Genomic DNA, 19,301 nt, shown 5'->3' with positions numbered 1-19,301 from the left:
TCGTATTCTGACCCGTTGGGACCGATCACCGGCTTCGCTAGATCGCTGTGTCAGTATCTCCCGCAGGGTGCGAGAGTCTCTTGGATGGTGGTTACGTCCGGAGGCTTTATCCCTGGGGAAATCCTTCCTCCTCCCACGGTGGTCGGTCATTACCACCGATGCCAGCCTGACTGGCTGGGGGGGGTTTGGAACGATCTCTGGGTTCAGGGGGTCTGGTCGTCAGAGGAGTCGTCTCTGCCGATCAACATCCTGGAGTTGAGAGCGATATTTCTCTGCCTCTGACATTGGACGGTCCCCTTGAGCGGTCTGCCGGTCCGGATTCAAACGGACAATGCGACAGCGGTCGCGTATATCAACCATCAGGGCGGGACGAGGAGTTCCAGACTCAGGATGGAGGTCTCTCGGATCATGGTATGGGCCGAGTCCAGGGTCCAAGCCATCTCCGCGATTCACATCCCAGGAGTGCTGAATATCACGGCGGACTTCCTCAGTCGCGAGCAGGTGGATACCGGAGAATGGAGTTTTTACACTGCTGTGCTCCCATTGGGGGACTCCCCAGGTGGACTTGATGGCATCCAGGCTGAATGCCAGGGTTCCGACGTTCATGTCCAGGTACAGGGACCTGGAGGCTGTGGCGGTAGATGCTCTAGTGGGACCAGTTCGAGCTGATCTACGTGTTTCCGCCGGTATCCTTGCTTCCTCTGGTCATCCGGCGGATCAAACTCGAACGAATTCCGGCAATTTTGGTGGCGCCGGATTGGCCGTGGAGGGCGTGGTATTCAGCGTTGGTGTCTCTTCTGGCGGCGCCTCCGTTTCCACTGCCTCTTCGCCCGGACCTGTTAACCCAAGGGCCCATTCGTCATCCGGACCTGAAGTCGCTTCGTTTGACGGCGTGGCACTTGAGACCGAGATCTTGACCCGTCGTGGGTTTTCGGCCGAGGTCATTGCCACCTTGCGGGCTGCCAGAGGTCCAGCTACGACTAGGATTTATCACAGAACTTGGGAGGCCTTCTATTCATGGTGTTCTGGATCGTCAAGGAACCTGAGGGTTTTTTCCATTCCCAACTTATTGGCTTTTCTGCAATGTGGTTTGGCCAAGGGTCTGGCGGTTGGTACCTTGCGGGGTCAGGTGTCTGCACTATCCGTGCTTTTTCGGAAGGCTATTGCCTCGCGCAGGGATGTGCGCTCATTTTTTCGCGGGGTTGCACGTCCGTTTCCGCCTTGGAGGGCGTTTGTGGCTCCTTGGCGGCTCAATCTTGTCTTGGAGGCTCTTCAGCATGGGCCTTTTGAGCCTATGGATTCATCTACGCTTTACTTACTTTCTTGGAAGGTGGCCTTCCTGGTGGCGGTCACCTCTTTGAGAAGGGTTTCTGAGTTGGCGGCACTGTCTTGCTCGCCCCCTTTTCTGGAGTTCCACTCGGATCGCGTGGTGCTTCGTACCCGTGGCGATTTTCTGCCTAAAGTAGTGTCGCGTTTCCACGTCAATCAGGACATTATGTTGCCCTCCCTCTGTCCGAATCCGAAAAGTCCAAAGGAGCGAGCCTTGCACTCGTTGGATTTGGTGCGGGCTTTGAAGTTCTATCTTTCAATCACGCAAGGGTTTCAGAAGTCGGACTCTCTTTTTGTGATTCCTGCTGGTTGTCGGCGTGGTCAGCGGGCCTCCAAGGACACTATAGCTCGGTGGATACGTTCGGCTATCCTGGAAGCGTACCGGCGAGCCTTGTCCGGTTAAGGTTCGAGCTCATTCCACGAGAGCTGTTGGTTCGTCGTGGGCTTTTCAGCAGGGGGCCTCGGCAGCGCAGCTCTGCCGGGCGGCTACCTGGCGCTCCGTTCACACTTTTACTAAATTTTATAAAGTGGACGTGAGTGCTTCCGCCGATGCGGCCTTGGGACGCAGGGTCCTGCAGGCGGCGGTGGTTTAGGTGATCTCTTTATCTAGTTTTGGCTCTTGTTGCGCGCTTGCCTAAGTTGTTGGGGTGTTGGCGATTCTGCCACTGTTTCCCACCCTTGAGTTCTGGACTGCTTTGGGACGTCCCACTAGTAATGGATCTGTGTCTCCCTTCCTTCCCTTCTGCTGCTGAAAGACGGATTTTGGTAAGACCTTACCTGTAAAATCCTTTTCAGCGAAGGAAGGAAGGGAGACACAGCACCCTCCCATGGCAGAAGTGTATTATTGTTTTCCAGATGCGGCGCGACTCCTCTCTGATGGCGGTCATCTGGGCGGGGGTCGGCGCGCTAGGGCTCTGTTCCAGCATTGCCGGCTCATCGCAGTTGTCAGGTCCAGTGAGTAGTGCCTGGGACTGTGTTTTTTTTTCTGTTATATGCATAACCTGTTCTCTCGCATTTCTGAATTTTCGGAAGGGGTTGTCTGCTCTTCCTTAGCTTGTGTACGGACTGAAGGACATGGGAGTAGGAGGAGCCTAAGCTGGAGGGGCCGGTCGTCACTTTTTCTAATCTGAGGTGAACTATCCTATGGGGCTCCGCCTACCCACTAGTAATGGATCTGTGTCTCCCTTCCTTCCTTCGCTGAAAAGGATTTTACAGGTAAGGTCTTACCAAAATCCGACTTTTTATCCCATCTAGGAGACTTGAGCATAAGGTATTGCATGTAGTAAAAAGTTTACTACACCACTTAAATGCTGCTGTCACCCATTGACATATGATCATTGCAGGCATCTACCCTATATATAGCTGATTCTGCTCTTGAGCCTGCTCTATACACCTGCATCAGTTGTAGAATGTATTAATACATCCTATGTCTGGAAGGGATGAACTTGCCTGTGTCTAGATATTGCTGTTACACACTTGTTATGACATTGCCGGTGTTCTTTTGGTTTTTCCTAAGAACATTGTATCCAGTGTCCAAGGAAAGAAGCCGATCCTAGTATGCTGATGCTTATTGGCTGACCTGCACAATAGCAGAAATCACACCGCCTCCTATGCAGAGACTCCAGATGGTGGGACTGATTTACTGGACATGGGTGACCACTGGACACATTAGGTGGAAATTCTCAGAGGGAATCCAAAGAAACACTGCAGTGCCATAACAAGTATATAAGAGCAATATCTAATCTCATGAAAACATTTTTTTAACTATTCCAGTTAAAAATGCATGTTTTTTATATGATCTAGCAGACAGATGTTGTGTTAAAACAACGCATTTAGACCTTGTGATCAGTGCTGAGCTTTTCATTGTATTTGTTACATTTTAGAGATGTAACACTGATGACTCCTAAGAAAACTAGGCCTATGACCTAAGGGCAAGGGACCTTTTATAGCTGCCAGTAATCACCTCAACGATCCTTTTGTATGAATATTTTTAAGGTCCATTTACGATTATTACTGTTTGACCAGCAAACAGATTTTCATTGACTGTGTCCTTTTATGCAGACTTAAAGGAGTTGTCACACAAACAAAGTACTTATTTAGTTAATAGATCCTGGGATAATATTAATTTCCACAATTGGAGGTGTCAAAAAAGATGTTCCTGTGATGAGATGATCTTATAAATGTGTCCCTTCTGTGTAATGGCTGTGTCTGACCATGCAGGAACATGGTCTGATCATACCACATCTCCTGGGCAGGGGGGAGAAGAAAGAGTATACAGACAGGACAGCACTGGATAGTGGCTAATTCTTTCTGTAAGGTAAAACATTTCCCTGCCTGTTTTTGACTGAGTGTTTCTGCCACATCTCCAACTCGTGAGCTCATTATAAATCAAGACAGTGAGGTAAAAGCTCCTGTTGTCGCTGAGCTCATATATCAATGACTTGATTTATGATGAGCTCAGAGTACTGGAAATGCAGCAGAAACACTCACTCCTGTGATAAAACATGCAAGACACGTTTTACCTTACAGAAAGAATCAGCTGTGATCCCATGCTGTAATGTCTGTATACTCTTTTGCATCCTCTCCTGCCCAGGAGCTGTGGTATGATCAGACCATGTTCCTGCACGGTCAGACATTACACAGTACACAGCAGGGGCACATTTATAAGATTATCTCAACACAGGAACATTTTTTTAGCACATTCAATTGTGGAACTTATTATTATTCCAAGATCTGTTGATTAACCCCTTTACAGCCTGTGCCATATTTGTACGCACAAGGCTGTGGCCCCCGGTTCAGTGAGGGCTCCGGCGAACCGGGCACATGTCAGCTGATTCTTACAGCTGACATGTGCCCGCAACAGCTACAGGTGGAATCGTGATCAGCAGCATTTAACAGCGCCGCGCCGGAAGCGTGTTACTTACCCCGCCCATTGGTGACCCCGGGTCACCGATGCGTGGGCATAACAAACCTGGGTCTGCAGCAGACTCCAGTGGTTGTCATGAGCTGATCGCTATGAGCGCCACCTAGTGGCCGGCGCTCATAGCACAGGACCATTTCTGCTACACAGAGGTGATCTGCTGATCCCCTCTATGTAGCAGAGGCGATCAGACAAGTGCTGCTTCTAGTCTCCTATGGAGACTATAGAAGCAAGCAAAAAGTGAATAAAAAATGTTTTTCAAAAAATATAAAAGTTTAAATCCCCCCCCTTTTGCCCCATTCAAAATAAAATAATAAAAAAAAACCCACATACACATATTTGGTATCGCCGCTTTCAGAATCGCCCGATCTATCAATATAAAAAAAGAATTAATCCGATCGGTAAATGGCGTAACGAGAAAAAAATTTGAAATGCCAGAATTACGTTTTTTGGTCGCTGCAACATTGCAATAAAATGCAATAACGGGCGATCAAAACATCGGATCTACCCCAATCTGGTATCAATAAAAAATTCAGCTCGGCGCGCAAAAAATAAGCCCTCACCCGGCCCCAGATCCCGAAAAATGGAGACGCTACGGATCTTGGAAAATGGCGCCATTTTTTTTTTTTTTTAGTAAACTTTGGAATTTTTTTTCACCACTTAAATAAAAAAGAACCTATACATGTTTGGTGTCTATGAACTTGTAATGACCTGGAGAATAATAATGGCAGGTCAGTTTTAGCATTCAGTGAACGTGGTAAAAAAAAAAAAAAAAAACACCTGTGGTATTGCACTTTTTTTTCAATTTCATTGCACTTGGAATTTTTTTCCCGTTTTCCCGTACACGATATGGAAAAACTAGTAATGGCATTGAAAAGTACAACTCGTCCCGCAAAAAATAAGCCCTCACACGGCCTTATTGACCAAAAAATAAAAACGCTATGGCTCTGGGAACAAGGGGAGCAAAAAACGAAAATGCAAAAACGGAAAATCCCAGGGTTGCGAAGGGGTTAAAATGTAAATTCTTTGGGGGACAAATCTTATAGTATAATTTGTTTTTCAGCAATAATACATTTCCTCATAAAAGTAATATGTGCTACAGACGATATAAACTGTATTGGGGGTGAGGGGGAATGAACGATGGCTCATATGTAATACCTGGATGCAGTCATTGTAACATTTAACTGCATTAAACAAGCACTGATTTACTTGCTTCAGTTTTGATTGATGCTCATCACGGGCAAATTATCTATCATGTAAATGGACCTTCGGGTATTCACATTGTCTTTTTTTTTTTTTTTTTTTTTTCACGCAAAAAAAACAGAGTGATGTTTCAGGAGTACAGAGCTCGAGACAAAAGGCGGGTATGCTCCATAACACGCCTGAAAAAGCACTGAATCCATGTTACAAACAATGAACATATGCACTGTTCATATGTTCAGTCTTTTGATTGTATTTTAACCTCTTCAGGTTTCCAAGAGATCAAAAAAGAGTCTTGTCCATTCTTCAGGCGGCTTCCACTTGGAAGCAGTTCACTATTTTACACATCCAAGTATTTAAAAAAAAAACGGCCGAAAAGATGGCAAAAAAATGCTTCAGGAAAGACACTGCCAGTGTTTTCTTGAGACGTCTTGTTCACTTACCCTAAGGGCTCTTTGACACGTCAGTGTGTCCGGTACTTAAGGTGAAAGTTTCCACACGTACTGGAGACACTGTCACACTCGGACCCATTCAAATGAATGGGTCTGTGCACATGTCAGTGTGTTTCCATGGACCATGTGTCTGTGTGATCCACACGCTGACATGTCTGTTTTTTTTCCGGATGCACGATCCACAAAATGTCTCATGTTGAACACACACGGATGACATTCGTGTGTCATCAGTGTGACAAGCATCGGCGCCTGGGAATCAGTGTACAGTTATCGCTGTTCCCAAGCGCCGGATGCTGAACGCTCATCATTGTTCCTTCCTTGAGCTGTGATCAACACGAGCAAGGGACAATGTTGGGAGTAGTAGTGTCTGCTCCCACAGTGCCTGTGTAAAAATAAGAATAAAATAATAAAATCCTTTATACTCCTCTGTCCGGAGATGTCCCCCGCTGTAATTCATGTGACCACTGATGCCGAAGAGCTGGGGAGAATGAGCCGCTCCAGCAAGCTGGGCCTGGAGCTTCACTGAGCTCAGGAGCGGTGTCCTGTCACTCAGTGAGCTCCGCACAGCTCCGGGCCCCGCTATTCTCCCCGACTCCTCGGCGTCATCGGTCAGAAGATTGCAGCGGGGGGACATCTCCGGACAGGTGAGTATAAGGATTTTATTTTTTTATTTTTACCCAGGGACACTGCGAGAGCAGACACTACTACTCCCAACGTTGTCCCTTACTCATGCTAATCACAGCGCGAGCAAGGAACCATAATGAGGGCAGCGAACAGCACCCGGCGCTTGGGAACAGCACTAACTGTACCGCTGATTCCCAAACTCTGACAAGTGTGATCCTGATGCGGCACACGGTTGCCACACGTGTACACACGGGACACGAATATCTCCAGTACCGTTTTTTCCGGTAACGGAAATATATGGACATGTGAAACCGCCTTAAGAAGGAGAAGGCAAAAGCTGCTTCCATTTGACAATGGAATTTTAGTTACAAATTTTTGAATATTTAACAATTTAGAAAGAAATTCAAAATAGCTAAATCCACTCTGCTAGACAGGACCCTCATGGCTGTTGGGCTGCGAGTGTCACGGTCTGCGAGTGTCCAGAGCCCACTTCTAGCTTAGGCACATATGGGCGGCATTCATGATCTCCTTGGTGGGTCAGTCTAAGCCTGAATGTTATACTTTAAACTTTCTTTACTTGGAATAAACTGATACAATATATGGTACATAAAAAAGTAATGCATACAGAAGAAGGGAGGAATTGGTGTAGAAAAGCACTAGTACCCTTACAATAGAGCAGACAACCTAATTACTATAAAATAGAAAGCTTTATTAGGTAATCATAGCAAACAATAGTCTCAAATGCATATTAAAAGCAACTAAAAAATAGCTTTTGCAAGAACTGCGCTTTTAGGCTGCAGCAGGTGCTACATGTGGCCGTACCCTTCTCTTTTAGTTCTTTTTAAAAAGTAAGATCTGATCAGACATTGGTAACATATTCTGTGGATGACACAGTAAAGACGTGCGGCACTCATAGCAGTGGTTGGTGCTTGGCTACAATCCCAATCCTTAAATGTATAGAGAAAAGAATCCGGCACTCAAAATAGCTTGATGTGAAAGTGCCAAGCACTTGATCTCTGCACTTAACGGACGCACCTTTTCCTGCACGGTCTACTCCTCCTGCCATGATTACGCACTCCAGTGTATGTTTGATAATGGTCTACTTGACCGAAAAGTCACTGACTGACACTGATTTTGGACCACGCTATCAAAAGGAATTTCTTCACATCATGCCGTTTTGAGTGCCGGATTCTTTTCTCGGTTTGTTCTGTTGATTTGCCATAAATGTCTCATGTGGGAAAACCCGTTATGCTATATAATTGAATTCATATAGGAAAAATACTGTTCCCCTTGTACAATGTTAAAATCTTGTGTATTCTTTCCTGTAGGTGTTTTGGCCTTGTGGTCTCTGATCACACACATAATGTATGTCCAGGACTTCTGGAGAACGTGGCTGAAGGGACTGCGCTTCTTTCTCTGCATTGGGATATTCTTCTTTATCCTGGCTGTCATAGCATTCATCACGTTTCTTGCTCTAGCCATATCCAATCATCAGTGTAAGTATCTGGGCTTCCTCGGCTTGTGCATGTTGGGCTTTAGTGATGAGCACTGTGTGTGACTGTCTGTAATGATGGCGTCTCATCGTTATCTGACGTGCAGAAGACCTTCCGACACCAGTCCCAGTGACTGGAAGAAACTGAGATATTTTTCTTCATCTTTGTAAAATAGGTCTGCTTGTAAACGGCAACATATCAGAAAATGATCAGGTCTCGCTGACGGAGATGTTAAATAATTTTCAAAGGTTCATTACTGTTGGGCTAAGACTAGGACTAAATTTAAAGAGGTTGTCAACTATTTTAGCATTGAAGACCTATCCTTAGGGTAGGTCATCAATGTAAAAGTAGTAGACAACCTCTTTAAGGCGAGATTCATAAAAGCTTTCATGCTGAAACTCTGGCTTAAAAGCCTTGAAAAGTTGCAAAATTTAGGAGCAACTTGGAGTTGCACCTAACCTTTGCGAGTTTTGGCTCCTACTCACTAGTTTCTCCCAGACTGCCAAAATAAGTGAAACCGAGGCGAGACTAGGCACAATGGGGGTGTGAGGCCACAGCCGGTCTAATTCATGACTAGCTGTGGCGTTTCCTACTCCAGTAAATGACTGGAGTAAGATTTCTGGCGCAGCACACGTCAAGCGCTCCATATTCATGAATCAAGAGCGTCTGACTCCATCACACCCACTCATCAAGACCAGCGTGAACAACGCTGGTCTTGATGAATCGGGCCCTTAGGTTTTTTGTAATCAAAACGTTAAAGGGAACCAGACAGTTGATATGGGCGGCATGTATCAGACTCTGACAGCATAATTTCAGCCATTTTGTTTGACTCTGAAATTCTGCGATGTTTCAGAGAAAAACATACTTTAAAGGAACCAGGAGACTATTCGGAAAGGTGAGTCCCCTGCGTCTTCGCCCCACCTCTCAATCACTGACAGTGAGAAGCCGCCAGGGACTTGCCTTTCCGACTACTCTTCCTTGTGGTTCGATCCCCGGCAGCTTTTATTAAAGTATGTATTTCTCTGAAATGCCGCAGCATTTTAGAGTCAAACAAACATGGCTGAAATCATATAGCCAATGCCCAATAAATGCTGCCCTATATATATATATATATATATATATATATATATATATATATATATATATATATATATATATATATATATATATATATATATATATATATATATATATATATATATATATATATATATATATATATATATATATATATATATGTCAAAAAAACTGACCAGCACATCCCAAATGTGAACAGGTGCAAGCTGCAGAAACTGCATAAGATATATAAAAAGAAAGCGCAGCAGCACTCCATTATGGCCAAGATACATAAAGACAATAAAACCATTTAATTTAAACTGTGTTATTACTTAATAAGCTTTACTTACAAAAAATGGAGGTTCTTAGCGCATAAATTGGCCAATTCATGTGTGCCCATCAACCGCTGCAAGGTGACCTCCCATCTGATGGGTACTACTCTGCCTACATGCCTCTCTTGGGCTACAAGCCTATAACTCTGGACAGAACATGTCACTTCTGGGCTAAAACACCTTTTTATATATCTTATGCAGTCTCTGCAGCTTGCACCTGTTCACATTTGGGATGTGCTGGTCAGTTTTTTTGACATATTACTATAGGAGGTGGGAACTGCCTCCTGTTTGACCTTGCACGCCCCCCATTTAACCAGCAGGTGATGTATATTCTATTCTACCAGCCCATTTAAATTGTAGGTGTTTTAGCCCAGAAGTGACATGTTCTGTCCAGAGTTATAGGCTTGTAGCCCAAGAGAGGCATGTAGGCAGAGTAGTACCCATCAGATGGGAGGCCACCTTGCAGCGGTTGATGGGCACACATGAATTGGCCAATTTATGCGCTAAGAACCTCCATTTTTTGTAAGTAAAGCTTATTGAGTAATAACACAGTTTAAAAAATGGTTTTATTGTCTTTATGTATCTTGGCCATAATGGAGTGCTGCTGCGCTTTCTTTTTATATATATATATATATATATATATATAATCTACTATTTTGGATGACGAGTCATAAAATTTCACATATAATATGCAGCTGATTTCCCATCCCATTTGCTGCATATCCGAACATACCCTAAGTGCTAAGTGAGTGAGAGAGAGCAGACACCGCCAGCAACAGTAGTATGTTGTCAAATCAGTGTAAGAAGCAACAGGACAACCTGGCTTGTGAAGGAGTTATACAGATGTTACATGAGTTGTAAAGACACAGATCCATCAAGCTAGACCTCTCTTGATCAATTATGAGAGATTTGTGGTGTTTTTTTTTTTACGAAGGCTATTTCAAAATTGTTTTTCTCTTACATTTTAACAAATGAAATAATAAATAAATGTCACTGCAAAGGTGTCCATAGTCTCTGAGACTTTATTACAAGACCAGACAACATTATTATAAATGATACTATGATAAGATATAATCAACAAAAGCATACAGATAGTTAAAGGGACATGTTTAGTGAATTGACCATTACAACATGTTGTGGCGGAGAGATCCAAAGTTTTCATGTTAATGGTTAATTAATTGAATTTCAGAATCACTTACTTTTTGATCTTTTTTTCTCCTCATTTAGCTTTCACTGATCCAAAGAGTTTCTACTTGTCCTGTGTATGGAGTTTCATGTCCATGAAGTGGTCCTTCCTGCTGGGCCTCTACTCTTACCGTTACAGGAAAGAGTTTGCCGATATCAGCATCCTCAGTGACTTCTGACCCACTAATCGCTACTGACTGAAAGTGGATTTTTTTAATTGTCTTTGAATATATAAGGAGCTGCCTGTCTTCTGCTCAGCTACTCTACAACCACTTCTGAAGGGAACTACAGAAAGGAATGGAGAAGACGGACATTGCATCCACATTCTTATTTTGCTTTCTCCATAATAAGTATTTTATTTTTTAAATACTGATTTTTTTTTTGATTTTTTTTTACATTTTTAACCTCTAATCAGAATTTGCAGTGATTTGATAACAGTAACTGAGCGCTACTTCTCTCAGGCAGAGCTAATCAGCACAGTCACTTTATCGCGGCTCTGCCTAAAAGGAAAGGGATTGATAAGGCCTGTCGATTCTGCGAAGCGGATCATGCCTTCATGAAGGTGTCTGATTTACGTGACACTGCCAGGATTTGACTTTCTTTTAATCATATTCTTACTTTCCTGTGTCTGTCTTTGTGTAACTAAAAATAATGGATTTTTTTTGGTTTCCAAAAAAAAACGTTTTTAAGAAAAATGGGTTGTAAACAAAAGTTCAGCCAGATCACAGCACTGGTGTGTCAATGTACGATATCTGCACTATGAATGTTGGCGATTACCTGTATACCCCGGCAGATCCGCAAAGGAATCACTTTTGCAATCTGAATTCTCTTTTCATAAAACTAAACTTTGAAGGGACTTTTCCTTATCGCCAGCTCTTACTGGTGAATGTGTACTGCGTAACTTGTTGCCCCCCAAAAAGTGCATGCCCCTGTCCAAAGGTGCTCCATTAGCAAACGTTTGGGGGAGTCCTTATAATGGGAGCCATGATGCCATTTCTATCGTAATATAGCCCCCAAATATTCCTGTATGTACTTGGCTCTCCTTTGGACAGGATAAGTTACCTGTTTCCATGTGCATGGGGTCACCGAACAGAAGGGGAATAAAAACTGCCACTAGATCACAATGAACAAGGTCAACTAAAAACATTACCACTGGGTAATAAGTCCAGGGAAATATACAATTAAAGAGTAGCCAAACTTTTTATAACTTTTTGTTATATATTTGAGTTGTCCTTTTAATTGTTTAATTGCAAGCAGATTAGTGGGAGTCCGTGTCCTGAGACCCCCACCGACAGCTCCAGCTCCCTCACCCCCTGTACTCTGAGAGGTGCGCAACTCATGAACAGTGCACAAAGAGAGCGGGGTACAGATTCATTAGACAGCATAGACTGTGAACCCTATGCTTTCTACTGAATCCGTATCACGCTCTGTAAGCTTGTCTTCTAAGCTGTGCACCTCTCGATGGGCGGGTTGAGCGATTGGTGGGGGTCGGGGTCCTACTCATACTTAAAAGGGCACTGAAATATAAACGTTATACACGTTTAGTTACTCCACTTTCCTGGTGAAGTTGGAAGGTGCATTCACACTGTTTGCAATGTATGTATATGTTGTGTTTTTCTGATGTATACCACTTTATAAGCAAACTGTGTGTGTGTGTGTGTGTATATATATATATATATATTTCCCCTGTAGTGAACTTGACAAGTGATACATGCTGCCCATGGATCGAGCAAGCATGTATCAAGCACAGATACGCTGTGGTATACTTTAAAAGCTGTCAGGGACCGAGTCGCGCTGGACACTAATTAGAAAGGTGCGTCCGGTTTCTCCCCGTATCTGCCCTGGAGTGACAGTTGTCTCCCTATACACGCACAGAGGGAAAGACCTGTCAATCCAGGACAGTGGCAGGACGAGCTGCTGGTGACCGACCTCTCTGACTATTCTCCAGGACTTCTCAGTCCCAGTTGGTTTTTAACGTATTTTTTTTTCTGAAATGCCGCAGCATATCAGAGTGAGACATAGCTAGCTGAGATCATACATGCTGCCTACGGATTGAGCATCAGGTATAAGCTGTCAGGTTCACTTAAAGGAGTTTTCCCATCTCCGAGATCCTATGCCAATATGTAGTAGGTGTAATAATAACAGAAAATACCTACAATTAGAAACGTAGTATAGTTCTTCTGATTCGCTATGTTGATTACCCCATGTGCAGGGCATTGGAGTAGTTTAGATATCCATGGTTACAACCACTAACAGCTAACTATCACTGTATGAGTGGCCGTAACCATGGATATCTAAGCTATTGCAATGCCCTGCACATGGGGTAAGCGACATAGTGAATCAGATGAACTATTCTACTTTTCTAATTGGAGGTATTTGTCACTTACTACATATTGGGATAGGATCTTGGAAGTGGGAATACCCCTTTAAGCTACCGCTCTGCTATGATCTGAGATACAGTGCCTACAAGTAGTATTCAACACCCTGCAGATTTAGCTGGTTTGATAAGATGCAAATAAGTTAGAGCCTTCAAACTGCAAACGAGAGTAGGATTTATGAACAGAAGCATAAATCTTACAAACCAAAAAGTTATGTTGCTCAGTTGAATTTTATTAAATTTTAAACATAAAAGTGTGGGTCAATTATTATACAACCCCTATGTTTAATATTTTGTGGAATAACCCTTGTTTGCAATTACAGCTAATAATCGTCTTTTATAAGACCTGATCAGGCCGGCACAGGTCTGTGGAGTTATCTTGGCCCACTCCTCCATGCAGATCTTCTCCAAGTTATCTAGGTTGTTTGCGTGTCTCATGTGGACTTTATTCTTGAGCTTCTTCCACAAGTTTTCAATTGGGTTAAGGTCAGGAGACTGACTAGGCCACTCCAACACCTTGACTTTTTCCCTCTTGAACCAGGCCTTGGTTTTCTTGGCTGTGTGCTTTGGGTCGTTGTCTTGTTGGAAGATGAAATTACGACCCATCTTAAGATCCTTGATGGAGGAGCGGAGGTTCTTGGCCAAAATCTCCAGGTAGGCCGTGCTATCCATCTTCCCATGGATGCGGACCAGATGGCCAGGCCCCTTGGCTGAGAAACAGCCCCACAGCATGATGCTGCCACCACCATGCTTGACTGTAGGGATGGTATTCTTGGGGTCATATGCAGTGCCATCCAGTCTCCAAACGTCACGTGTGTGGTTGGCACCAAAGATCTCGATCTTGGTCTCATCAGACCATAGAACCTTGAACCAGTCTGTCTCAGAGTCCTCCAAGTGATCATGAGCAAACTGTAGACGAGCCTTGACATGACGCTTTGAAAGTAAAGGTACCTTACGGGCTCGTCTGGAACGGAGACCATTGCGGTGGAGTACGTTACTTATGGTATTGACAGAAACCAATGTCCCCACTGCCATGAGATCTTCCCGGAGCTCCTTCCTTGTTGTCCTTGGGTTAGCCTTGACTCTTCGGACAAGCCTGGCCTTGGCACGGGAGGACACTTTCAAAGGCTGTCCAGGCCGTGGAAGGCTAACAGTAGTTCCATAAGCCTTCCACTTACGGATGATGCTCCCAACAGTGGAGACAGGTAGGCCCAACTCCTTGGAAAGGGTTTTGTACCCCTTGCCAGCCTTGTGACCCTCCACGATCTTGTCTCTGATGGCCTTGGAATGCTCCTTTGTCTTTCCCATGTTGACCATGTCTGAGTGCTGTTCACAAGTTTGGGGAGGGTCTTAAATAGTCAGAAAAGGCTGGCAAAAGAGATCTTTAATCCACACATGTGAAGCTCATTATTCTTGGTGCCTGAACTACTTCTTAATACTGTAGGGGGACCAAACAGAATTCTTGTGGTTTGAGGGGTTGAATAATAAATGACGCTCTGAATTAACTTTTAACGTTTTAAAAAAAAACAAAAAAAAGAAAACAAAAACAATATTTGCTGCAGTGCATTTCCCACTTCCAGGCTGATCTACAGTACAAATGTCACAATGCCAAGTTAATTCCACATGTGTCAACCAGCTAAATCTGCAGGGGGTTGAATACTACTTGTAGGCACTGTATATGCTGTAAGTTCTTCTATTGCACACACTGACGTACACTGCAGTGTGAATGCACCTGATATGCAGATACTTCCCCAGGATGAACTGGTGAGTGGATTTTCTCTTTTTTTTATGTGTTAATCAGCTTAAAATGTAAATATGTGCTGTCATTAAAATTTTTAAAATGGTATATGTAAGGGTTCTGTATTGCTGTTTACTCCTGATCGCCCACTGAGGACAGTATAACTGATTAGATAGCACACGGGAAGCAGATAGTTTGGGTGTAGCCATCGGCTGTAGTCCTATCAGCGGACAGCCGGACTGTCATTCTTCAGTGATATTATGTACAGCTGTCGGCTTGGAGAACGATCTGCTGATCGCAGCAGCCGCACACTCGTATCCACACTGCACAGCAGCAGGGTACAGTCTACAGAGCAAAAGTCTGTTTTTTTTATATCTTTTTACTTAATAATCTTAAATTTATTGGTATCATACAGGTCTGATTGCTGTAAATATATATTGCACCTTACATTAATTTACTAAATGATACATATTCTAAAGTCTGTGATCGGATGGGGTTTGGCATATCTTCAGAAGTTCTTGATTGCAATTAGCACAGATTTGTCACAAATCAAGGATAGCTCATGTTTTTCCGTACCAAAAATAACTTATGTAAAGTATTCATAGGCTTCTATGGAGTAGATGAACGCCAAAAGCTTTTTTTTTTTTTTTTTTTTTTTTCTTTTTCATTGTCTTTCTTTGTTTTTTGAACTGCATGAAAAATCAGCTGGTAATGCGGTTATTAAAGAGGTAAATCTAGATCCATGTTGTGCAATAGTACAGATCTATAGACAAAGATGGGGTCAGTGCTAGCGCCATTGCCCGGCTATGTTCCCGCTGTTTAGGATTTAATCCTGGTTTTGATTCATATGAAATACATGTAAAAATCTGCTCCAGAATTGCACCATGGGCGTCTGAGAACTGGTGACCTGTGTACTACTGCAGAACCATTCCCTATAGATTTGCCTGTTGGCTTTGCTGACGTTTAAGGCTGTGTTTACACATGTTGGTTTTTTTTTACGTCACAAAACTGATCTCTGGCAGGAAATCAGCTGCGTCAAAAACTTAGGTTTTGCTGCTTTTTTTTTATTCGTTTTTTTCACTGTCTTTCTGTCTCTATTTATGCATGTACATAATGTTCTGTGAAAAAAAAAAAAAAAGAACCCCATTCTACCTTGCCATCAAAAATGCTGATGCAAATTTTGATGCGTTTTTTCACCACCCATTACTTCCTATGGGTGAAAAAAACGCTCCATTTTCCAAAAATCCATCCATGGCACAAAATACACAGCAAAAAACAACGTGTGAACAGAGAATTCTTGTTTCTCATAGACTTTGCTGGCACTGCAAAAGGCAGCTAAAAATTTGCATACAAATCTGCAGGAAAAAACCCAACATGTGTGAACATAGCCTAAGGGTTGTCCAGGACGTACACCGTAATGACCTATACGTAGGCTGGGCCATCATTATCTGAAAAGTGGCGGCTCTGACGCCCCGGCACCCCGACTGCACGCTAGTTATGCATTCCAGCAGTGGCCAGAACGATGCGGCGCCACTCATTGTTTAATGGCCACTTCTGGGTACTACAGCTGATCTCCCTAGGGTAAAGCGTTAGGATCCTTTTACACTACAAGGTTACTGTGAACCTGTGTTCCTAGGCCCGTTTCACAATAATCTTGCAGTCTAAACCGGCTGCCGATCACCCCATAAATGATCAAAAAGCTCATTCATTTGTGCTGCACAAAAGATCATCATTCTCGGCAGCGCATCACCCATGTGTAAACAGGACTCACGCTGCTGAGATAAATGGCAACCAGTGTGCACTGAACGGTCGAGTTTCTACACTTCTAGACTCTGCGAAGTTACTGATTCAGCATGGAATGGGTGATTTCAGCTCTGAAGCCTGCAGAATTATATGCACTTCTGGATTATAATACAGGCTTTAAAGCAGAATCCGTACAAGATGACGTATTGGGTCTCTTTTTTTTTTTTTAAAAAAAAAAAGGAAAACCTTTTAGTCTTGTTGCTCATAGCTCAAAAATTGAACCTGCTGTGCTGTGGCTTACAAGGTCACAAGAATAAGAATGTATCCGTTGATGAAAGCCTGATAACAGTCCTGATATGCAGGGTGTGATAGGGGGAGCTTTTTAGCTTTAGGATTTAAGAGGGAATATTGCTATATACTGTGAGTAAGCGGAGGTCAGCCATTCACACACAAGGGCAAAGACCAGTTCTAATGAGTAGTTGCCCAAAGTATTCAAATAACTATTTCCAAATCTGAAATCTGGATAGTTTATAAAATATATACTGATTGTTTATAGTAGTTCAATTTAGTTACTGTTCCATTCATCTGAAGATATCTGTATAGATTTCTGCAAGCCTCATTAATGTGCATTTGTCAGCAAGTTTTTGCTATGTAATCTGAGAACAACATGATATAGGGGGGGGGGACCCTGATTTCAGTGATATACCACTTAATAGGCTGTTTGCTGTTTCAATACAATCAGTGTTTTATCAGCAGGAGATTATCACGACAGGACTAGGTGTCTCATGTCTCCTAGTCAACTGCTCAGTATAACCCCGCCCCCACTACTGATTAGCAGCTTTTTGTCAATATACAGTGTACACAGACAGCTGCCATCCATTGCTGTGGGCGGGTTATACAAAGTTCTGTATTCCTAGATCTGTAGCAGAGAAACCTATGATTTTATATAGTAAACTGACACATCACTGTAATCACGGTCTCTGTCCCTACATCACGCTGCTTTCGGTATCAAAGGAAAAGCCTGGTGACAGATTCCCTTTAAGACAAAAAGTTGTCGAAACTTCTGCAACAAATCTACTGCATGTGAATTTACCCTTGGAACAGTGACAGGTAAAAATTTGACACAGAATCCATTGTGATTGCGGTATTTACTGTTATATTGAGAGCTATACGGGAGGGACAGGGTATGTTATAAAATAATCCCTAATTTTTCATTTGGTCTTTCCATAAACCGTAACACTTTTTTTTTTCTTTTTTTTTTTTTTTTTACTTATTACGTATTTTATTTCACTGTGCCCAAACCGGCACCGTAATATGGGAATTACTCAACACATCATGCAATGATTGTAAACTGCAAACCCAGCCATTCTAAAGGAATCTAGAGAAAAACATTGTGCCCTTTCTTCTGCTTTTCGGCTTTGTATTTTCTCCACTTTTATCTAAATCAGCTGATTAATGCAGTTAACAAGACAAGTGTTTTGTCGCTTTAGAAATTGTGCCATCTAAAGGACAATCCTGGTACTGCAGCTCATGTGCGCCCTGCTTTTACAATTTAATTACAAGACTTTTGTATAGCACAAGTAGTGGATCTCATTCTCCTGCTGTCAGATTGATGACATTAAATGTGGCAGCAATGTAATTTACACATTGTTTCGTGTCGAGAAGCATTTTTTTACGTTTTTCTCTAATAGTGCAGATTGTGCCAATCCTTTTAATGAAACTAGTACGAGACGTGTATTTTCCATATTAAGAATGCATATACCTCTGTTTGTGTGCAGGCCTATATAAAAAGAGCAGTACAAGTTGTACAGCGCCAGCTTTGGCTTTCACATGTATCATTTCCGCTTATATTCTGCTCATACACGCTCTATAGTGAGGGGCAGCAGGCGCAGAAGCTGAACGTTCACATCCTATTGTGCCGCTCATCTGTAAGGGATATCTTTTTGCATAATTATCAATTTTACAATTCTACTAATCGCCCTGAAATCCTGGAACATGTACCGTTTTCATACATATGTATATCTTTTATTGTAACTATGTTCATGTTTTATTGGTTCTTTTTAAATAAATATGGCAGATAGCATTTATCTGTACTTTATTTCACATGGTGATGTCCTGTGGTGTTTGTTTTTTACTTTAATGTAGTTGAATATGAATATATACGAGTACAGCATAATGTAAGGGCAGAGACCCTGATTCCAGTGATGTCACTTACTCAGCTGCCTACTGTTCTTTTGTTTAAAATCATTGTTGTATCTACTGCAGTTCTTTGAATGCTGAGCTTTTTATAACCACTCCCTCACCACTGATTGGCAGCTTTCTGCCTATGTGCAGTGTACACAAAAAGCTGCCAATCAGTGGTGTGAGTAGAGTTATACAGGACTCATTAATATACTTGACTACCTGGCAGCAGGTTTACTAGTCCTCTAGCGATAATCTCCTGCTGATAAAGCAGAGATTTTATCAAAAGTACAGCAAGCAGCCCAGTAAGTGACACATCGCTGGAATTCAAGGCGTGGACTCCACATGAGTTCTGATTTGTGTCCTGTGGCATCTAGTATCAATATGTTAGCAGATTCTGTTAATTTTGAGTTGAGGTGGATTATCATTATTTTCCCAGCTGTTACATATTACAGATGCTTGATTAGATTGTGAATTGAGGAATTTAGAAGCCAACGCCAACATCTTCAACACTTGAGCCGAATCCACGTGTTTTAGTAAGAAATGTCTTCATATATCGGAAAATCTTGTGACTTGTCGTTTTCACACCAAGGAAGGTGGAACTGGGACAGGACAAGGCGAATCCTGCCCACTAAATTCATCAAAAGCTGTGTAACTTAAGCCAGAAATGT

The 19,301-nt window shown here is 42.8% G+C and overlaps 1 protein-coding gene across 1 annotated transcript in view; it reads left to right on the top strand.

The window, feature by feature from the left end:
• SLC48A1 (solute carrier family 48 member 1) overlaps window positions 1–18,552 on the top strand; it is a 48,836-nt gene extending 30,284 nt beyond the window's left edge. The window contains exons 2-3 of the mRNA XM_073663176.1: window positions 7,854–8,021; window positions 10,634–18,552. Of these exons, the coding sequence (XP_073519277.1) occupies window positions 7,854–8,021; window positions 10,634–10,770 (305 nt within the window). The 3' untranslated portion in view covers window positions 10,771–18,552. The remainder of the gene's footprint in view (window positions 1–7,853; window positions 8,022–10,633) is intronic.
• The last annotated feature ends 749 nt before the right edge of the window (window positions 18,553–19,301 follow it).

This window comes from Phyllobates terribilis, unplaced genomic scaffold, assembly GCF_046119375.1.
Source record: "Phyllobates terribilis strain yellow unplaced genomic scaffold, ASM4611937v1 Scaffold_2__4_contigs__length_985480577, whole genome shotgun sequence".
In the NCBI taxonomy this organism is placed as follows: domain Eukaryota; kingdom Metazoa; phylum Chordata; class Amphibia; order Anura; family Dendrobatidae; genus Phyllobates; species Phyllobates terribilis.
This window is presented reverse-complemented; position numbering and strand designations above follow the sequence as displayed.